Source organism: Felis catus, chromosome C1, assembly GCF_018350175.1.
Source record: "Felis catus isolate Fca126 chromosome C1, F.catus_Fca126_mat1.0, whole genome shotgun sequence".
NCBI lineage: Eukaryota > Metazoa > Chordata > Mammalia > Carnivora > Felidae > Felis > Felis catus.
The window spans coordinates 124,252,885-124,273,844 of record NC_058375.1 but is presented as its reverse complement, the minus strand read 5'-3'; the positions used below and the strand labels follow the sequence as shown (position 1 = coordinate 124,273,844).

Genomic DNA, 20,960 nt, shown 5'->3' with positions numbered 1-20,960 from the left:
GTCAAAGTCGAGTATTAGTACTGGTACCTGAAGAAGAAACAGGGGTTTGAATCCTGGGACTCAAACCAGGAATAGGGTGAGATGATCTAACACTAGCAAGACCACATCCAAAACGGCTTCTCCCAGCAATTTCCCTCAACTTTTGTGCCCCGATGTCATTTGATTACTCGACCTGAATTTCATTGTTGATTAAACTAACAAACTGGTCTAAAGCTGGGGCTTTTAATATATCTGTCAAAGAAAACATTGCAGTCATCAGAGGCACAAAGAAAACCACATATGACCCATGTCTTCTGAGTTACTGGAAAATAGAACATTAGAACTCCAAATCACTGTTAAGTAGAAAGATAAAAATGAAATATCCACAGAACAAAGGCTACAAGCCTGTGTGTCCCAGGTGAGGGTGGGAGCAGAGGGTGTGGGGAAAACATTCCCAGTACTGGCCATGGGTGGAGACCGGAAGTGTCTAGTGCTGGCTGTAGGGCAGGGCTTGAAAGTGCAAGTGCGGGGGACCTGAGATAACTGTCTCAGAGAAGCAATGTTTCTGGAGAGAGGGAAGCAAGGAAAAAGGAAGAGGTGCCATTTGAAGATCTGGTTCTGATAGAAAAAAGGAAGAGGGAAAATTCTAAGATGCTAAAGAAATGAAGAAAAATATATGACCACCTCCTCCAATCATCATGTGTTAAAGAAGCTAAAACAAGGATAGGTGCAGGGTCGAAGAACGGGACATGAATGTGAAACATGCTGATTTAAGCAGAAAGAATGTGACAAGAGGATTGGTAGGAATTGTGGCATATGTAATTGCAGAGAGCCAAGGGACATCATTGTAACTTGATAGTAACAATAAAGTAAGACACAGAAGGGAGTAGAGAACACTATAAATGAACCTGTAAGAGGTGGAGGGCCATGGAGGACAAGGGGTGGGAGAGGAAGTGACCCTTTGCTGAGTATATCTTTTGGTATAGCTTTGACACTGGGAATCATATTAACACTTTCTATATTCAAAAATGGAAGTGAAATGCACAAGAAGAGAAATTAAATATTACTACCATCAGAAACAAATGGACTGAACTCCAGGAAGGAATGAATAGCGTAACCATTATTAAAGGGGGACAGTTACCAATCTAGTAACTTTGAACACAATATTGTTACTATATATACCTGCATTCTAAAGAAAAAACAAATTGTGAACTCTTCTTACTACTGTTTTTCATAGTGTAACAATTTTGTATGCGCAGTAGGGTTGAATAAATGAGTAAATGTAATAATAGTGAATGCCTGTGTTCTCCTTGCAGAAAAGGGAGACACAAATAAGAAAAGGAGAAGGCAAGGAAGAATTCTGTAGGGGATGGAGTGTGTGTGTGTGTGTGTGTGTGTGTGTGTGTGTGTGTGTGTGTAGGTGTAGTGAAGAGAAGAAGAGAGAAACCCTTTTACTGAAAGGGACTGGAAGAAATGACCTCTCAGTAGCAATGGGAACACATTAATACTCAGATCATAGTTTCCAAATATCATTCCCCAACAAAAAGCAAACATGATTCCTTAGAGAAATGGCTGATTTCAGGAATGGGGCAGAGAAAAAGCAAAGTGGACTTGAAACATTTTCTTGTGCCTAAAAAGAGTCTTTTCTCAAAATTATGGAAATATGGGGGCTCGGTCGGTTAAGCATCTGACTTTTGACTTCGGTTCAGTCATGATCTCATGGTTCGTGGGATCAAGCCCTGTGTGTGGCTCTATGCTGACAGAGCCTGTTTGAGGGTCTTCTCTCCCTCTGTCTTTGCCCCTCCCCAGCTTTGTGCTCTCTCTCTTTCTCCAACTAAATGAATAAACATCAAAAAAAAATGATGGAAACATGTCAAAAGGCACAGGTTACAAGGGTTCACCTTTCTAAAGTTGGAACAATTTGGGCATCAAAATAAATTCAGTAATGACTTAGAACCCTTTCAATAATATAAGAGCCCATGTATTCATATAGGTAAATAATAAATAGGAAAAACACTTTCTTAGAAAAAATGCAAACTCATAAGTGTAAGTAGAATAACGGAGTGAGAAATCAACGTGTGCAAACATAATAATCATTGATTCAGGCAAGATTCAATGGTTGCTAAGATAAATTGATAAAAGTTTGATGAGAAATAGTATATTTTCATAGTCTAAAAATATCTCTGCATGATTTATTTATTAACTAAAAAAGGCAAGTGATTTTGAAATACATTTGACAGACCCCACCTTAACCACATGATCAAAGTTAACATGTCTAATAACAGGTATATGGATATGACATAATTATGTGCACTGAGAAGGACCCAGCATCACACACACACACACACACACACACACACACACACACACACACACACCATTTTTGTGCTATTCCTGACAAGTGTGCAAGAGGAAACTTGAAACAGACCCAAATTAAGGGACATTCTACAAAATAATTGACCTGTATTCTTCCAAGAAAGAAAAAAGGAAGGAAGGAAGGAAGGAAGGAAGGAAGGAAGGAAGGAAGGAAGGAAGGAAGGAAGGAAGGAAGAAGGAAGGAAGAAGGAAGGAAAGAAGGAAGGGAAGGAGGGAGGAAAGAAAAAAAGATAAAGAAATTAATGACATGAAAGACCAAAGGATTGTTCCAGATTAAGAGATCCTATATGGGTGACAAATAGATTCAATGCCTGACCCTGGATAGGTTTTAGGACTGGAAAAAAAAAATTGCTGTAATGACATTATTGGAGCAATGGATCAGTTGGAATAGGTACTGAAGATAAGATTGTTGTATTATATGAATTAATATTTCCTGAATTTGACAACTGTACTTTGGTTGTGTAAGAACATGGAAACATACACAAAAGTATTTAGGGATAAAGCACATCATGCCTGCAGTTCCCTCTCAAGTTTCAGGGAAAAACAATGAAAGAAAGAGATGATGATCTATCAAATGTGGCAAAATGTTACAGAGCTGGTGGCTCTGAGGAGAAGGTATGAGGGAGTTCTTTCCACTTTCAAATTATCTGCAAGTTTGAAATTATTTCAAATAGAAAGTTAAAAAAAAACAGGTAGGAGGAAACTCTAAGGGGAAAAATGTTGATCCTTCTTTCTAACACCTAAAAATCACCATCGTTGTTTTGGGGGAAAAAACGGATTTAGAACTCTATACCCCCGCTTCCAAATGTCAAGACAGGTTGTGGTGAAGGGGTAGGTAGTGAAGGGTAGGTAGAAGCCAGTTTGCTTGGGGGAGCTTGTTTGGGGGAGCAGGGTGTGTGGTCAATGTTGCAGCCTTGGGAAGGGTTAACTTGGACAGTTCAGGATTCAGACTAGAGCCAGTAGTAGCTGAAGGGGACCCAGGTCACCAGATGTGGAGGGCAGTGCCCATGTCACCATTTCATGTTCCTTCTAAAACCTAATATGTTGATGAGCATGACGTTTTCCCGTTTTTATTCCACTTGTAACGTAGTAATCATATTCAACCTGGTATCCTATAGTAACCTATTTAACATTCAGACACCCACATGGTTCTGGGGAGCAGAGAGGCAGTAATTTTTAAAAGGGAGGGGAAGGGGGGAGGGACTCAAATATAGTAAAATTCTTAAATTTCTCATTATATTCTTATGTTCAAAAGCCATTGCTTAACAAGGAAAGCCACGTGTTTGGTTTGCATTTGGAATTATGCTTTCATGAATATACCTGAGATTCTTTTCTATGGCCTAAACAAATATTGGGTTGTGAAACTGTGACAGGTCTTAATGAAGTGGATTAAGGCATTTCTTACATTGACATTTTCATAGAATGAAATAAACATTGTAATCTTTTTACAGAACACTCTCACATCAGGCCATGATTTTATTTGATACCTGTTCAGAATATCAAGTTTTTGCATTTCTTGAAATGGTAATGTACTTCTGTGAACAAGCTGATAGGACACAAGTCATCCCTGAGTTATTTATAATAGTACTTAGAGCAAACTTGTCAAAGATTCTTCTCAAAGATTATTTTGGATCCCGAGGAGGTATATTTAGTAACTGTATTGAATAAGCTGTCACCTAACACAACATTTCATTGATTTATTTGTATTATTTTTGTATCTCACTGCAGGCAGAGAATTCAGCATTGGCTTTGGAAAATGAAAATCAAAGGGAACAGTATGAGAGATGTCTTGATGAGGTAAGCGGAGTAGAAAGGCTCTTCACAAAAGGCTGAACTATTTAGGATTCCCTTGGTCAGATCTTAATATAGGTCTGTTAGCAGCCTCCACAGAACATTAGCATTTTGATCTCCAAAGGAAGGTTGCAAACATGTATGTGGACACTGAGAAGGAAGGTCAGCCTCTCCCTCCCTCCCTCTTCCCTTCTCTTCCTATTTCACTGTACAGGCACCTGTAAATTCCTTTTGGTTACTACTTAATATTCTTGTGGCACAGTTGAGGTATGCCTCACTGTATGATAAATTTCTTCCTCCCAGTAAGTGTGATCCCAGCCCGTGAATGAGAAAAGCTATGTCAAGGCACGCTGCATCGCCAGTTGGATGCCGTGTCTGAAAAAGCAGACCCTTGATGTAGTGGGTGGGGATGATGTTCACAGTTGGCAGCCGGAGGGAAAGGATCAGTAGATTGAGAACAAGGCACAAAGAGAAAGGGAAGCGAGGAAGAAAATTTGAGCAGAGTGGAAGAAGACAGAGCCACACGCGTGAGCAAACCCGGTAAGTATTATTTGATGGTAATAAAGAGACAAAGGCAAGGATGGTGGGAAAGGGGAAAATTGAAGAGTGTGTGGGGCCCTCCTTCTCCTCACAGCCATTCCCCTCACACTCCACCCGGGACCATACCCTCAGCCCCCCCTGGATCATCCAACCGGGATTGGCCTTCCACCTCACAGACATGCTCTCATCTGGGATTTTGTTGGCGACTGTGGTTATTACTTTAACGAGATGGCTTTTTTAGTCATCTGTCCAAATAAAGATAAAACTTGCATATATCTGTTGATCTTAAGGGTTGATATGAAATGCTGACACAGGTTTTAAGAAAGTATGAAAAGCTACGTTTAATCGCATTCCATTACCTTACTGGTGGAAACTAGCATATTTATCTTCAGTCTTTTCCTCCTCACTAACAATGAGGGAAATCTTTTCCAAAAAAACCCTCTTGATCTTTCTTCCCCTTCCCCATTCTGTCCCAGGAGGTGACGGGTGACTCCATAAAGAACACAGGTTCGAATCCCAGTTATGACATCATTGCTGCCACCTTACACCTTCCCCCCCCCCCCTCTAAACCCGAAGTGGCCTCTCTCCTCAGAGTTGCAGTTGGGGCTGCTGTTTGCCTCCACCAGGGATTCTCAAAATGTGACCCCTGAACCCAGCAGCATCAGCCTCACCTGGGAAGTTGCTAGAAACGCAGATTCTGAGGCCCCACCCCAGACATCCAGACTAAGGGACTCTGGGAGTGGGCCAGCAATCTATGTGTTCACAGGCCCTCCAAATGACACTGATACACCCTACAGTTTGAGACCCTCTGTCTTCATAGCAGGGACCACCTTGCCTTATGGTTACTGATGTGTGGTTGAAGAACCCTCACCATGTTTCCAGAAAGTTCTTTCATTGTTTAATATTTCTAGCCATATGTATTAGTTACTCAAGCAAAATGGCATTTGCAGTACTCTGCCCTGTCAGGACTTAAAAAGACTCAGAATCATCTTTACAAGGCCCCAAATTGAAAGAATAGCTGAAGTAAGTTGACATAAGTGGGGAACGATGACTCAGTCTAGCAAAGCCAGTTTAGCACTTCTAAACCCTGTCCCCCAGGCTCTTGGTCCAACAAAGTTTAGGGCAAGAAAGAAACAGATATTGCCCTTGGGCCATATGTATCGATAAGCCAGGTTTCACTTTAACCTCCTGTACAGAATTTCTGAGAAAACCATATCTGTATTCAGAAGTCAAATTTATGTGAATCACACCATAGAAACTTCTTGTTTGTCCCAGTTCTCCCACTGGTCATCCCTCCCCATCACTCAAAAAGCTCACAGCACTTCTTTATGGAAACTCATAGTCTTGTTTTCCATATGCTCCCTCTGCCTGCATGCTGAAGGTTTTGTCGGGATGTGTCCAGCCAACCATAATTTTTCATCCACAGAACCATTTCGCACGGAGTTTCTTCTGAAGACAGAATTTTTAGAGGGAGAGTCCCTCTGTTCTTGATTGCAAAAATTAACTGTTGCCAAAGAGGTGGTTGGCAGCTCAGAACCCCTCTTAGCAGTACAGATGTTTTGTATTCATGATACTGGCCCCTGATTACACATGCCAGTTGTTTTGTAACTAATTGCATGAGGGTAGACAATCCATTTCCATGCATTGTAAGAGCACGTTCTCAAAGGGGTAGTTGAGTGTAGTAATAATGCCAACTGGAAATTGTTTTCAAGGCTTTTTAGACTAATTAGACAAACTAACAAGGTAAGGCCTCGTGTATGTTATTTTCTTGCTAGTGGGTTTCATAAAACATACACAAGTGGGTATAATCTAAATTTAAAATGTGCTTCAATCCCTTTTGCACTGATTGTTATTTTCTGGGAAAAGAAGAACATGTTGAGGATTTGAGAAAAACGCTTGGGAGTAGGAAATCCCCTCTGTGTATCCTTAAAAAGGGGTATGTTTATTAGAAGGACGCAGAGCCACATCCAGACACACACACGGGCTTGCCAGAACACATGCATGCCCACACACTTCACCACTTCACATCGCCTCTGCTGCTACCTAGATCCTCATCTCCTTGCCTTGCAATACAAAAGCAACATCAAGGATTTCTTAAGCAGGTTGGAGGTTTTCATGTTTGAGTCTAGTTTCTTCATCTAGCTGTTTGACATATAGTTTGCTAGCAAACAGTGAATTTCTGTTTATTCTCACTAATGCTTTGCCCATAGTTCCTTTAGAACTGACTAATTCCCATGGACAGAAGGATAATGACACATATAAAAATACGCAAAAGAACATTTTCTCAAACCATTGCCTTACATCTAGATGGATTCAGTCTATCCTATAAGTATTTGTTGGGTGTCAGTGTCACGCAGACCTGGAAAGTCAAGGTGGTCTCAGCCTGGCAGAAGAAGTGAGGGCGATGCTTAATCACAGAAGAATGAAATGAGAGACACTCACACAGAAAATGAGGTGCACTGGGGCCTTTGAGAACATATAAGACAGTCACCAAAGAGCAGGAGAGACAGTGGGTGGGTCAGCAGTGAAGGGGACAGAACTGAAAGGGCATCTTTAGCCAAAGGAGCTGGAGCAGGTGAAGTCCAAGTGATTCTCACCCTTACCTGCACATCAGAGTTACCTTGGGAGGTTTAAGAATACTGCCAACTGGGCTTCACCTTGGAGATTTTGATCCAATTCTAGTCTAAAGTGGGGCCTAGGTGTTAGAAATTTTGAAGACTCCAGGGAGTTGCAATATTCAGCCAAGATTAAGAACAGTTGCACTTAGGCCCTCTGAATGCTATGCTTTAGAGAACATTTTCAGAAAGTGTCAGTAAGAAGATAGAAGCTCTTCCAAACTTGGATATGATGACAGAAGAGCAACAGACCCATGTGGAAATTTTGGGTTATTTCTAGTTCCTCAACAGTATCTGAGCAAGCAAAAAGTAAATCCTGTCAAAGTGTGTTTCTGGGCCCATTCTGCAGAAAGATGTGCAGCAATTGCTAAACATGCAGATGTTCAAAGCACAAAAGACCTCAAATAGCCAAAGCAATCTTGAAAAAAGAAAAACAAAGGTGGAGGCATCATAATTATGGGCTTCAAGCTATATTCCAAAGGTGTAGTCACCAAGATGGCATGGTGCTGGCACACAAACAGACACATAGATCAGTGGGAGAGAAGAGAAAACCCAGAAATGGCCACACAACTATATGGTCAACTGATCTTTGACAAAATAGGAAAGAATATCCTATGGGAAAAAACAGTCTCTTCAACAAGTGGTGCTGGGAGAACTGGACAGCAATATGCAGAAGAATGAAACTAGACCACTTACACCATATACAAAAATTAATTCAGTATGGATGAAAGACCTAAATGTGAGGTCAAAATCCTAGAAGAGAACACAGGCAGCAACCTCTTTGACATCAGCCACAGCAACTTCTCACTCGATACATCTTCTGTGGCAAAGGAAAGAAGCAAAATGAACTATTGGGACCTCATCAAGATAAAAAGCTCTGCACAGCAAAGGAAACAATCAACAAAATTAAAAGGCAACCGACAGAATGGGAGAAAATATTTGCAAATGACATATCTGATAAAGGATTAGTATCCAAAATCAACACCTCCTCCCCAAATAATTCAATTTAAAAATAGGCAGAAGACATGAATAGACATTTTTCTGCAGAAGACATCCAGATGGCTAACCGACACATTAAAAGATGCTCAACATCACTCATCATCAGGGAAATGCAAATCAAATCTACAATGAGATATCACCTCACACCTGTCCAAATGGCTAAAATTAACACAGGAAACAACAGGTGTTGGTGAGGATGTGGAGAAAGGGGAACCCTCTTACACTGTTGGTGGGAATGCAAACTGGTGCAGCCAGTCTGGAAAAGAGTATGGAGATTCCCCAAAAAGTTAAAAATAGAACTACGCCATGACCCAGCATTTGCACTACAAGGTATTTACCCAGAGGATACAAAAATAAGGATTCAAAGGGATACATGCATCTGGATGTTTATAGCAGCATTATCTACAATAGCCAAAGTATGAAAAGAGCCCAAATGTCCACTGATGATGAATGGATAAAGAAGATGTGGTCTATGTATGCAATGGAATATTAGTCAGCCATCAAAAAGAATGAAATCTTGCCATTTGCAACCACGTGGATGGAACTAGAGTGTATTATGCCAAGCCAAATAAGTCAGTCAGAGAAAGACAAATATCATATTTCAGTAATATGTGTGATTTTATAAACAAAATACATGAACATAGGAGTGAAAAAAGAGAGACAAACCAGAAAGGAGATGCTTAATATAGAGAACAAACTGAGGGTTACTCAAGGAGAGGTTGTAGAGGTAGGGGAGATGGGCTAAATGGGTAATAGGGATTAAGGATTGCACTTGTAATGAGCACTGGGTGTTACATATAAGTGATGAATCACTAAATTCTACACCTGAAACTAATATTACACTATATGAAAACTAACTGGAATTTAAATAAAAATTTGAAAAATAAATAAAATTGACACAGAAAAAAATAAAAATAAGTGCAGATCCTCATACCTCACTCAGTTAAATAGCTGAAAATCCAAGCAGAATGCAGTGTGAGGAAATTGGCAACCTAACAGACTTCCCAGGCAGAGCCTTTGCACACAGAAGTTAGAGAACCTGCCTTCCTCTTCAAACCATCAGAATAGGGCGAGTTCCTTATAGTCAGTGAGGATCCACATTTGAGGTCTTTGACTTTTCTGTGCTCTCTATTTCAGAGCACAATGGCAGGAAAAACTCGACTTTGGAGGTAGTTCAGTAAAAGAAAAAAAGCCCCAGAATTTCTTTTAAACCAAGGCTAAATAAAGGCAATAGTACATTGTTAAGGGCAGTTCTGACCTTCCTCTCTGATTCCCATGCTGTAAGCCAGGACTTGTGGAATCATCAGACATTCTCAGTGTGTGTCCCTCACTTGGATCCTAAGGAATCTTGAAAAGCAGTGTCTTATCGATGGAGATGGGGGATGATCCTGCTTGTGGCTTTCACATGCTTCAAATGCCCATTGCAATAATGGACCAGGAAATCAACAGATAAGGGACCTCTTGTGTCTGCTCCAGACTCTAACCACCATGAAGCAGCACCCGTGTTCTATTCACCATTATTTCTCCAAGATCCGGCATAATCTGTAGCCCATATGATGCACTTGATGTGTATTTGTGGAATGACTACATTAATGAATGGAGATTACCAGCCCCAAATTAATTTCCCAGTTAATTTTCCCTGCAATCCCACATACACATTTAGATGATTTTCTCCCACTCCCAGTATTTTACAGAGCAAATAAATAATATAGGTACTTAGTGATTCATATTTATACATGCATATTATAAACGCACACATGCAAACACTTCATTCCTATGTAAATAACATCTTTTATTCTCAAACCATTCTTCATTAACTACTTACCCGAAAATGCATTTTAGTCTTTGAAGTTCAAATGTTCAGATTCAGATTTAACTTTCATTGGGTGACTGCTTTTTATCAGGTACTGTCCACGGTGGTTTTTCCGGTTATAGTTATCATCTCATGCACTTTTCACAACCTGAGAGGTAGTCAGTTCCCCCTCCTCCATAGATGTATAGAGTTAAGCTGCCCCCCCTCCCCCATACATATCAGTGTATAATTAACACGGGCAGCATTTGAACCCAAGTCCTTCTTGTGATTCTGCCCAGTACTCCACTCACTCACCCCCAGCTGTCTCAGTATGATAAATCAAACTCAGAAGCATTGAAAATTTCTCCAAAGCACAATGTCCAAAACTTGTCCTTTCTTAACAAGGTTTTTAAAGGGGCGTGCCGGTAGGACACTTGCTCTGCATGATAAAATAGCACCTGCAAGGATGAAAGCAGGACTGTGAGGCAGCAGGAGCCCTGTCAGAGCTTGGTGCATTTTGAGTTTCTCACTCTACCACCCTTGACCCAGCCCTGGCTGTCCTCTGGAGGTGGTGAGGATTGGCTCCCTCTTGGAATAAGTGTGGTTTATTCCACACCAGTGTGACTTCGCATCCAGCCTCAGGGATGATTTTGAAAGTAAGAGCAGACAATACCGCAGCCCTGACTCCTCCCTCTGCCCACCTGCTTCCTGGGGAGTGCAGCGGCAACAGGGGACTGGGGGTGGGAGATGCCACCTGGAAGCCTGCTGGAGAAGAAGAAGAAGAACACTTGTGCGGGTGGAAGATGAGCCCGGTATCAGAGGGGCTGGCTTGTCTGAGAGAATTCCTACCCAGGGGAAAAGAGAGGTACCTGGGCTCTCTCCTTGGCATCTCGGGCTCCCCTATAGTCCTGCTCCACTGAGGCGGAGCAGGGAGGTCTCCACAGAGAGCCTAAGGCAGGTTGTAAAACAAGCCAGAGGCTTAAGGACTGTCAGCTTCGCTCAGTGTGTCTCGAGTCCCCTTGGCCCAGCCCAGCTGCTATTTTTCCTTTCTTTGGAGAGAAAAGCTGTCAGGTGACACTGGAAGTTATTTGTTCTCATTAGCTGGGCCTGTGGGTGTGTGATTATTTGCAACCCAAGTGCTAAGGGCGTAATTCTATGATGAGGGCAGGGGCCCATTCCAGGGGTCATATTGTGAACCTATTAGAGGTTGCAGGCGCAAGCTCCAAACAGCTGTTCTATTGATGCTTCGGGGAAGCTGGCTGTTAAAAGTAGTAATGAAACCCAGGAAACTGTCTTTATAGACAGTACCCGGGAAAGCATTTGTACAAACCGGCCTGCTCTTCTGCAGAGGACCTGCGAGTCCTTCTGGGTAATATAACCCCATGTCAGTAGGTAAAGAAATAATGCATTCGTGTATCTTTGTTCAATTATTAGGTAGAGCAATTGTCCAAAGTACCTGCCGGAAGGAGCTGTGTCAGAGATGGAGCCCATAGGGCAACATACTCGGATTGCAAAGATAGAACGTATTTCCTCCTGCGGGCTGTTACAGTTAGGATATTCATTTATGTCTCCCGTTAAATCATGGAGAGAGCTATTTTATGTGACCACTGTTCCACAGCCCGGTTTAAGTGAGGGACCAGTTTGGAGAAAGGAAAGAAAATATTGATATTAGGCAGTTTTATGAGACTGTAAATCAAATCCAAAGTTTGAGATCCAAAAGCATTAAATTATTTATGGTATGAATTAATTTGGGTGCCTTGTTCCTGATTCAGGCTGCGTGAATAGTCGAATTCTTCTGTTGTTGTATTTTTTTTTTAATTTGCCAAGAATAAAATGGATGACCTCCAGTTTGACTTTAAATTCTCAGTGACTTACGAATTGGAATGGATGTTTAAAAACTGAAAGATTTTCAAGATGACACTATTGGTCAATTTGTAAGGCTGAATAACATTTATCACTGTTATGATCATGTATAAATTAAATGATAAAGGAAAAAGAAAAAAGTACCAGTTAAGGAAAATACGGTTTAATTTTGTCTGTGAGATTCCTTACATATGTTTCTTTAACTTGGGATGGACTTCAAAAAAAATAAATCAATAATGCTTTTATTTCAAAACTATAGTTAGTTTTAATGAAAGGTCTTTCTAATTTGCTTAATATCAGCAATGTAAATTTGGCAAGGATTCTGATAGAAAAAAAAAAAAAACCTCTTCTGCCTACAGTCCAACTAATCAATTATAGGTAATCTGATTTTAATCATTTACTGCTTGTGCTGTGAATGCCTCCGAACCACAGTTGATGACAGCCTGTATTTTAATTTTCTGTGAGACTTATTGGTAGCCAACTGTCGTTAAGGATGCACTACTTTGTCAATATTGAGTAAAGAAACAATTAAGCTCCATGAAAACATTCTTACCCTAATCTGTTCCACTATACTAAACAGGAGAACAAGCACACATAGTTGAGTATCACCAAAAATAAATAGGTTATCAAGAGAAAAAAATGAAAGCGTGTCTGTCAGGCTTTGGTTGAATGTGAGAATTACCAAGATGATTACATGCCTATCACACTGTGTTATAATTGTGTTCTTGCTAACTTCCTACTAGTTATATTCTCTTTGAACCAAGGAACACATTCCAGTCATCTAGCTTTGCAAATACTCTACATATTTATACTAAATAAATGAAGGAAGAAAGGAATGAGACATTAGACATTCTCCTGATGTCTAAGACATTTAAATATTGCTCTTCAATGCTATAAGTTTCAGTGATCACATTAAGTATATACAGTTTATGTACTACCTGAAAAACACTGTGTAATTCACCTGCCCACCTTAATTTCATCAATAGTAGCTATATGGGTACATAGTTTCAAGGTTATGGTCAAGTTTAGTGAGTGGTTTCCTATATAGTGTTTTTGAAACCTGCAGGTGAAAAAGAAATGTTAGCACAAATGCACAGAGAAATGATGAATGGTTATCTAGAGAAAATGCCAGATCTTCAAAATACCAGAGACATGTTACTAGTTTTATATGAGGCCCTTGGCTGGAATGGTGCACATACCCACTCCTAAACCATTCACTAAATGGAATTGCTGTGTTTGGTTTAAATTAATCAAGATTCACCTTCTTGGGCTGAGAGGGGCTTCTACTGAGGAGAGCTTCTCCTACTGCCCTAACCTGCCTGATACCTGAAAAAAAAACTAGGGTTATGTTAATATATGAATTAGAACTCCATATGTTTGCATATTGGAGGAAACTAAAAAAAAAAAAAAAAAGTAGACATTTATGTTTCCTCTCTCATAGAAGTACAGAGATAGTGCAACTAACTCCCTGTATCATCAGGGCCAGGCTCAGTGACTTTCACTGTCAAGGTAGCTGCTGAGGTTCCAGCTATCAGTTTTATATCCCAGACAGGAAAAGGAAGAAGAAGGGTGAGCCCTCTTCTTCTTAGATACTTTCTATAAGCCCAAGAAAAGTCTAGTTATAACTCATCAGTCGGAAGCTTGTCACAAAGTGACACTTAGCTACAAGGAAGGGTAGGGTATGTATTTGAATGTACTCAGCCAAAAAATCAGAGTTTATTACTTAGTAGAAAGGGGGAAATAGATACAAGAGTCACCAACTATCAGACTCTGCTCTTGGTAGCAGTGACAAAAGGATGGCACAAATTAAGATATGGGGGATGTAAGAAGAACATAGATAGAACGATGATTTGCTCTCATCCTTCACCATTCAAACCTATCTCTATTCCAAGTCATTTTAAATAGTGAAATAGTCACACAGCAGAAGTATGGGAAGGAGAGGCAAAGGACATTGTAAATCAGCAAAGTGTAGAAATTGTGTACAGATAATTAGGATTGTGTTTTACACTGCATCATTTTTTAGCCTTCTTGGAGTACTTTACATATGAAAGGATATTATTTTTCCAAATATGGAAATGTGGAAGTCAAGGTATGAATGATCTTTCCAACCTAACCATCTTAATTAGCAACAAGGTCACCTTTGGAAAAAAGCAAAATATTACCTAGAAGGATAGGCCTATTATGAAAATAATCAGGTTCTCTACATGGGGAGGAAAGAGGCAAATAAGGAGCTAATTAGGTAGAGTAAGCTGTGGGAAACACATTGGTAAATTAGAGTCTATGCATCTGAAGTCTCATTATTATAAATGGCAACTCTTTCTTTATTTTTTAAAGGTAGCCAACCAAGTTGTGCAAGCTCTGCTCACTCAAAAGGTAGGTCACTTTCTGACTTATTATTTTCAAGGTACTATGTGAATAGGTTGGAACTCATATTGTCAAACTAGGAAATTGTGATTGATAGATGCAATACTTTTCTATTTATTCACTTAGGTTAAAATTGTGTGTGTTTTAGATGGGCATACAAAGTAACATCAGTGACCAATAGAATCCTAAAATTCAAACTCTTGTAAAGTAATAGAAGATGAAAGATTACCATGCACCCACTTATTTGGTAAATGCAGACATTAAATATATCAGTGGATTCTTCCAATTCCTATAAAATGAATAGCCTTCATGGACAGCATTAACAGAAGCCTAAAATTCAGGGAAGAGGTCTTAGAGGTTAGGGAAATTATTTAATTTTTCTGGGTCTTAGTTCCTCTTCTGTAGAGTGGGGATAACATTCCCCCCCTCCCAGAACTGCAGTGGCCATTCTTTGAAAGAAAGCACATAGGGGAGTTCCTATAGGGATTGGCTCATGGTAAATGGAAAAAAAAATTGGCAGTGTTACATACCTGAAAGATGCTGACAGTAGATTTTAAGCATTCTCACCGCCAAACAAAGAAACTACTGCGAGGTGTGGATGTGTTATTTATTTTGATCTTGGTAATCATCCCACCCTGTAAGGTGTAGCACATCATCACATTTTACACTTTAAATATATACAGTTATATGTGTCAATTATTCCCCAGTAAAGTTGAAGGATAAAAACAAGTGATGATTTTTGAGCATGAGATTTGTATGTCTTCTCCTATGCCATGTCCCTATTCTGGCTTCAGACAGTATGAAGATCAATCATGTCTTTGGGCCAGAATGGGCAGAGGGAGATAATTGCTCAAATTTGGCTGTTTTGGTCCATTTTATTGAAACTTTTCCATCTCTTTCTATAATGTTTTTCAGAAGCTAAATTCTAGTTCTTTCAGATTACTAAATCTGAAATTACCTCTCTGTGTATTCTGAATTACCTCTCTGTGAGATGGGGACTTCCTCTGTAAAAGAAAATCTTAGATCATGTGGCATATTCTGGAATACATGGTTAATGATAGCAAAATAATTTGTGACATTTTAATTTTTTTTCATTAAACATAATTTTATTAGGGCTTGACCACTTCTCATGGAGATACGTAAATAAATATCATTTTTAATTTACACTACGGAGGCCTTGTGATAATATTTTTTGCTAGATTTTCTTCTCAACTACTTTTGTTAAAATATCATGGCTTTCTGTTTCAAATGATTTTAACTGGTTCAGATTTTGCATTAATATCACATAAATAAAGAGATTTAAGTACACCTATTAGGTTGAATTAGGTTCCAGTGTGAGTAACAGAGATCCAAAATAGTGGCAACTTAAATAACCTAAGCTATTATTTCTTTTTCATATCTAAATCTATAGGTAGGCAGTATAGGGTTGATACAGTGACTCTGCTCCATAAATTCCATGGGGTATCTGGTTTCTATCTTGTTATTCTGTGGAATATGACCTTCATTCCCAAGGTCACCTCACAGTCCAAAATGGCTGCTTAGCTCCGGCCAACACATCCCCATTCCAGCCATCAGGAAGGAGGGAAAGCTGAAACAAATGAAGGTAAAGGGCACACACTAGCTGCCTTTTAAGAGAGACTTCCAAAAGCTTTCTTACCTCCCTATTTACATCTCCTTGAACAGACCTTAGTCACACAGCCACACCTAAGGAAGCTGACAATGAAGCCTTTATCCTGGGTATGTGCCCAGCTGAAAATTGACTGTCATAGTATTGGGGAAAAATGGGAAAAACAGATTTTTTTGTGCATCTCACAATTTCTGTCACAACATATTTGATTTTTTTTCTTTTTCAAAGGCTTTAATTTCTCATTTGCTTTCCTCCTGGTGGAAACTCTTTGCTCATTTAATTACAAACCTAGGAATGAAGGAAGCATTGTTGAGAGCTCTACGTATAACTGTTGAAACCTTCTCATGCCCATCTTTTTTAACGGTGCCTCAGGAAAGAGAAAAGGAAGCCACCAGATACAATATAAAGGAAAATGGGACCTTCAGGTCAGCCACAAAAAAATAGCTACACAAATCCAAGTAATAACTAGTAAACAGATAAATCTACCTTGGTACCGTTAAGCAATAAGACATAGAAGACATGGTGCCGTGTGAGATAGCATACCTCGGGGACACTCCGAGGCAAAAGGAGATGCCAGGAGTTTCCAGGATTCCAAAAGAATCATGTTCTGCAGAAACGTGTGCTTCCTGGTTTTTATAGGGACTGTAAAGTTGCTACAAAAGGACTCAGATTTCTTTTTAATTAAGAGCATGATATAGGAAATAAAATGTACTCCAAATGCAGATGAAAAAACTGATTCTAAAGAGGTTGTAGCTGGCACAGAGTGAAAGCAGAAATCTTGAGTGATTTATCCAAATCACACAAAAAAATTTGTTTTGAGGTGAAATTACAGTCATAACCATGCAGTTTTAGAGTTTATTGTTTTGTTATGACACAAAGAAAATCTACCACGAACAACCAAAGAAGCATTTTTCTGGCATCTCATGAATTGGCCGAGATAAGCATCTTGAAATAACAATGTACTTCTTTTTCCCAATACTGATAAAAATTTTTATTTCCACGAACTTATCACTTTCTGTTAAATGTACATATACTGTTCTAGTCAAGTAATTCAATTTATCTCAGAAACCTGTGGATTCCCTTAAGACAGCAGATTGTCCATCCTTTAGATCAATAAAGCTAAAGTGACAATATTAAACCCAGCTCACTTCCACTTATGACTCCAAATCATAGGTCCAAGGCTACAAGTGCAAGTGAATCAATAATTCAGGCTCACCTCAAATTCTTGTCTGAAATATATTTTATCTTCATTAAGTCAATTACACTCACTGAAAATGTAACTGTCCTAGGTTCTTTACTGCCATAGGTTTTTCTGTTTTGTTTTGTTATGTTTTTGCCACTATCACCAAACTTGGAAGAAAATCTTTTTTCTTGTAGCCATTTTCCAGCATATCAACTTTAGCTTTCTCTGCATGTTCTTTAGAATAAGCAACTATTTATATGGTGTTTTTTGTTTTTTGTTTTCTTTCCCTACACGGCATAAGGTTCTGTGTGGTAGAATCCAGCAGTGCAGCCACTGGGTAGATGCAAAACAGAGTTCTGCAGCTTGTGTCTGAAAGAACTCCAAACTTCTACATATATCCCTTGTGGAGGGGCAGTCAGGCCACCTGTGTCTACCTGGCTGGCTCTGGTGTGTGCAGGATCCAGTCCCCTGGAGAGGATATGTTCATATTTACTGTGCACTTACAAGGACTCATACCTCACGTCTAGCACTTTAAATGCACTAAGTCATTTTGTTCTCACCGCAACCCCGTTAAGATAGGACTAAGGAAATAGTGCTCCCGTAGCTCTGATTGCAGGAAGTGGCAAAGCCCATATGTTCAGCCTAAGGTTATTACACTCCAAATCCATCCGCTTCCTTTTGCGGTGTTCAGCCCCCAAGATTCCATTGGATCACTTACTGTTTTTCCCCACTGTAGCTCAGCAGCCAGGGGTGAGGCTGTGGAAATCAACAGATGGATTGAAATTCAATTATTAGTTGAGATCGCAGGAAATAGAACAAAAAGGTGAGGGAGCCAATGGATTTCTTAAAACTTCTGGGAACATTCCAGTTCTGGCTAGCAAGGAAACCATGCGGGATCTCCAAAGCATATGTTGGAGTCAAAACTGACTCTGGAAATATGGAGTTGGGCTTTCTCAGAATCCGTCTTATTTTGGACCCTAGAATCTCACACTTGCCAGGGACCTTATCAGCAAGCATCTAATACTGAGATTGTCAACTAGCTTTGGTAATGGGCTTAATTTACTATGATTACATAAACTATTCAGCCGTCACCCAGATTAATGATGTTCTAATCCAAATGCCTTTGGGATGAAGGCTTGCAGTATTCAGTTTGCCACAGGACTAACGACTCCCTGTTCATTAGGGCTGGCCTGATGCAGGCACACATCTCTGTTATCTGCCGTGCCTTTTAGATATTTGATGTTGAGGCCCTTGGTTAGTCTGAGAAAGGACTTTTCTTTTTACAGAAGTCTTGGCATCTTAGGAAAAGATAGGGATATATCAGTGACAGCCCCTGAGAAGGACTGTTACAAGGAGAAGCAGGTAGGTATGGTGGCCATTAAGCTTCAGGGAAGGAATTAGATGACACTTGAAAAGCCATCTCACAAAGCAGCTGAGACTTGCGTTCTCTTGAAAGCCCTGTTTCGTGCAGTCGCTCGGTTTATAGGTAAAGGAACTGAGACAAAACCAGAATAAATTACATCTTCAAGGTCGTACGGGTAATGAGGACCAGAGTCCAGACCCCTAACTCCCAATCTGATGTGTATTCCCGTGATATGCATTCCATCTGAAGCAGTTTTACCACTATAGTATCAGTTTTGCATGATAAAATCAGATATGGTTTTCAACAATACTCTAGTGATGTCAGTATCTGTCCTACTCCTAAGCAGTCAACATGTTATTAAATTGACTTCAATGGATAATGGTTTAGCTCTAAATGCATTAAAGCAGCTATACTCATAGGTACTATATAGAAGTAGATCCAGAATCTTCTTTAGCCCCAAATGCAGATGAAACTTACCAGGATTATAGTGTATGGGTACTCCAAGGAAGTTATGGTTCGAGATCATGAAGACACACAGGGTCCTTTAGACCAGTATTGCTCAGTATATTTTGCCCTCATATTCAGCTTTACTCTCTTACTATTTTCAATTGTTAGTGACATGCAGATTGCAAGGAAAACAGGTCTGGCTATTTTCTTGACCCAAAGACCCATGTACTTTCTTATGGGAGATTAAATGTAGTCAAACTGTTGACATCATTTTCCCCCAAATAAAATTTTGTATAAGGTCTCTTTCTCATTTCAGAAGACACAACCCTATATTTTCAGCGGGGTACTCATCTTGAGGCCTGGAACATGCTAGGAAAAAAGAAAAAGAAGGATGTGAGAGAGAACAGGTGGCCCAGCCCCCACTGTGAACCAGTGATAGCATCTAAGCAGAGGAGAATTCGTTTGTTTCTAACGCCTTACCAGAAGGATAGTCCAGGTCTCACCTCGATAACTGTCAGGGTCAGAATAATGGTTCTTGTAGCCAGCCGATATGTGTCATACGTCCCTTTATGTCAGCCTAGGCCTCACTGTAGTGGTAAGAGAAATTACTGTTTTTCTCTCGTGCTCTTTCCATCTGCCCAGTCTGGTTGTGCTTATGTGTGTGCACATGGGCACACATCCATGGTTTTTAATACATTTTCTTAAGATAATAACTATCTGACATCACTTACCATCCATGACTTAAGTAAAGAGACAAAGAATTTAGAACAATATAGCGATTATGAGCTTTTATGTCAACAGATTCTCAGACCAGCTCAATTCTGTTTGTCAATGATCGTTAAGACCACAGTCACATTCCTAAAGCCTTCTATTTCCCCCTCTGCCATGCGCTGATCTAGATGAGCCAAGAGCAATGAACAGTTTTCCAGGTCGATAATTCGTGTCCCTGCTAAACGAACTTTTACCATCTTTTTTTTTTTTCAACGTTTATTTATTTTTGGGACAGAGAGAGACAGAGCATGAACGGGGGAGGGGCAGAGAGAGAGGGAGACACAGAATCGGAAACAGGCTCCACGCTCTGAGCCATCAGCCCAGAGCCCGACGCGGGGCTCGAACTCGGACCGCGAGATCGTGACCTGGCTGAAGTCGGACGCTTAACCGACTGCGCCACCCAGGCGCCCCTTTTTTTTTTTTTCGAACTTTTACCATCTTAAGTAACAGTAATGGCCATTGAAATTTGGGCACCTGTACCAAAAATCTCTATAGAATAGCTTGATGTGTGTGTGTGTGTGTGTGTGTGTGTGTGTGTGTGTGTATTCTTTCTTTTTCTTTTCTTTTCCTTTCTTTTCTTTTTACCCATCTGAAGAACTGTTTCAAGGTATCTCAGTTTTGCTGCAAAAAAATCATCAGTGCTATTCCTTACAGGTCTCCTTTCTTGCAAACCCTCACTTGTGTGCTTCTACTTGCATTTCTTCACCTGCAGATGAGAATGATTATGTTTTCCAACACAATAGGTACTATTAATATTTATTTACATCACAGTCAAGTTTTATTAATTACTTAATTACCAGTACTGAAAACAATTAGTGTTTGGGTGCAGAGGAGTTATAGGCATGTTAAGAGAAAAAAGTAGAATAAGTCAGACACAGAGAGAGGTTGAATTCTAAATAAAGGAAACAAGTTTAGCCTTTAATGTGAGTGGTGCCTAGGCCCCCAAAGTGGCCTCTGACAAATGCATATTGCTCATGTGCACACACTTTTTTTAATGTTTATTTATTTTGAGAGAGACAGACAGACAGACAGACAGACATAGTGTGAGTGGGGGAGGGACAGACAGACAAAGAGCGACACACAGAATCCGAAGCAGGCTCCAGGCTCTGAGCTGTCAGCACAGAGCCTCACGCAGGGCTCAAATTCATGAACCATGAGATCATGACCTGAGCCAAAGTCAGGTGCTTAACCGACTAAGCCACCCAAGCACCCTTCGCGCACACACTTCTGCCCCTGCCTTGAATGGCTGC

The 20,960-nt window shown here is 40.1% G+C and overlaps 1 protein-coding gene and 1 long non-coding RNA gene across 10 annotated transcripts in view; one reads left to right on the top strand and one right to left on the bottom strand.

Moving 5' to 3' along the window:
* The window catches only part of NCKAP5 (NCK associated protein 5), a 974,188-nt gene that overhangs the window by 761,249 nt on the left and 191,979 nt on the right, over positions 1 to 20,960 (top strand). For all 9 annotated transcript variants that reach the window (XM_045034779.1, XM_045034780.1, XM_045034778.1 and 6 more), the window contains 2 exons: positions 4,084 to 4,152; positions 14,290 to 14,328. In XM_045034779.1, coding sequence (XP_044890714.1) covers positions 4,084 to 4,152; positions 14,290 to 14,328 — 108 coding nt within the window. The remainder of the gene's footprint in view (positions 1 to 4,083; positions 4,153 to 14,289; positions 14,329 to 20,960) is intronic.
* LOC109502652 lies at positions 19,033 to 19,635 on the bottom strand. The gene is made up of 2 exons (XR_002744766.2): positions 19,443 to 19,635; positions 19,033 to 19,308 (listed from the first exon to the last, which is right to left on the bottom strand). It is a non-coding gene; the product is annotated as an uncharacterized LOC109502652 (long non-coding RNA).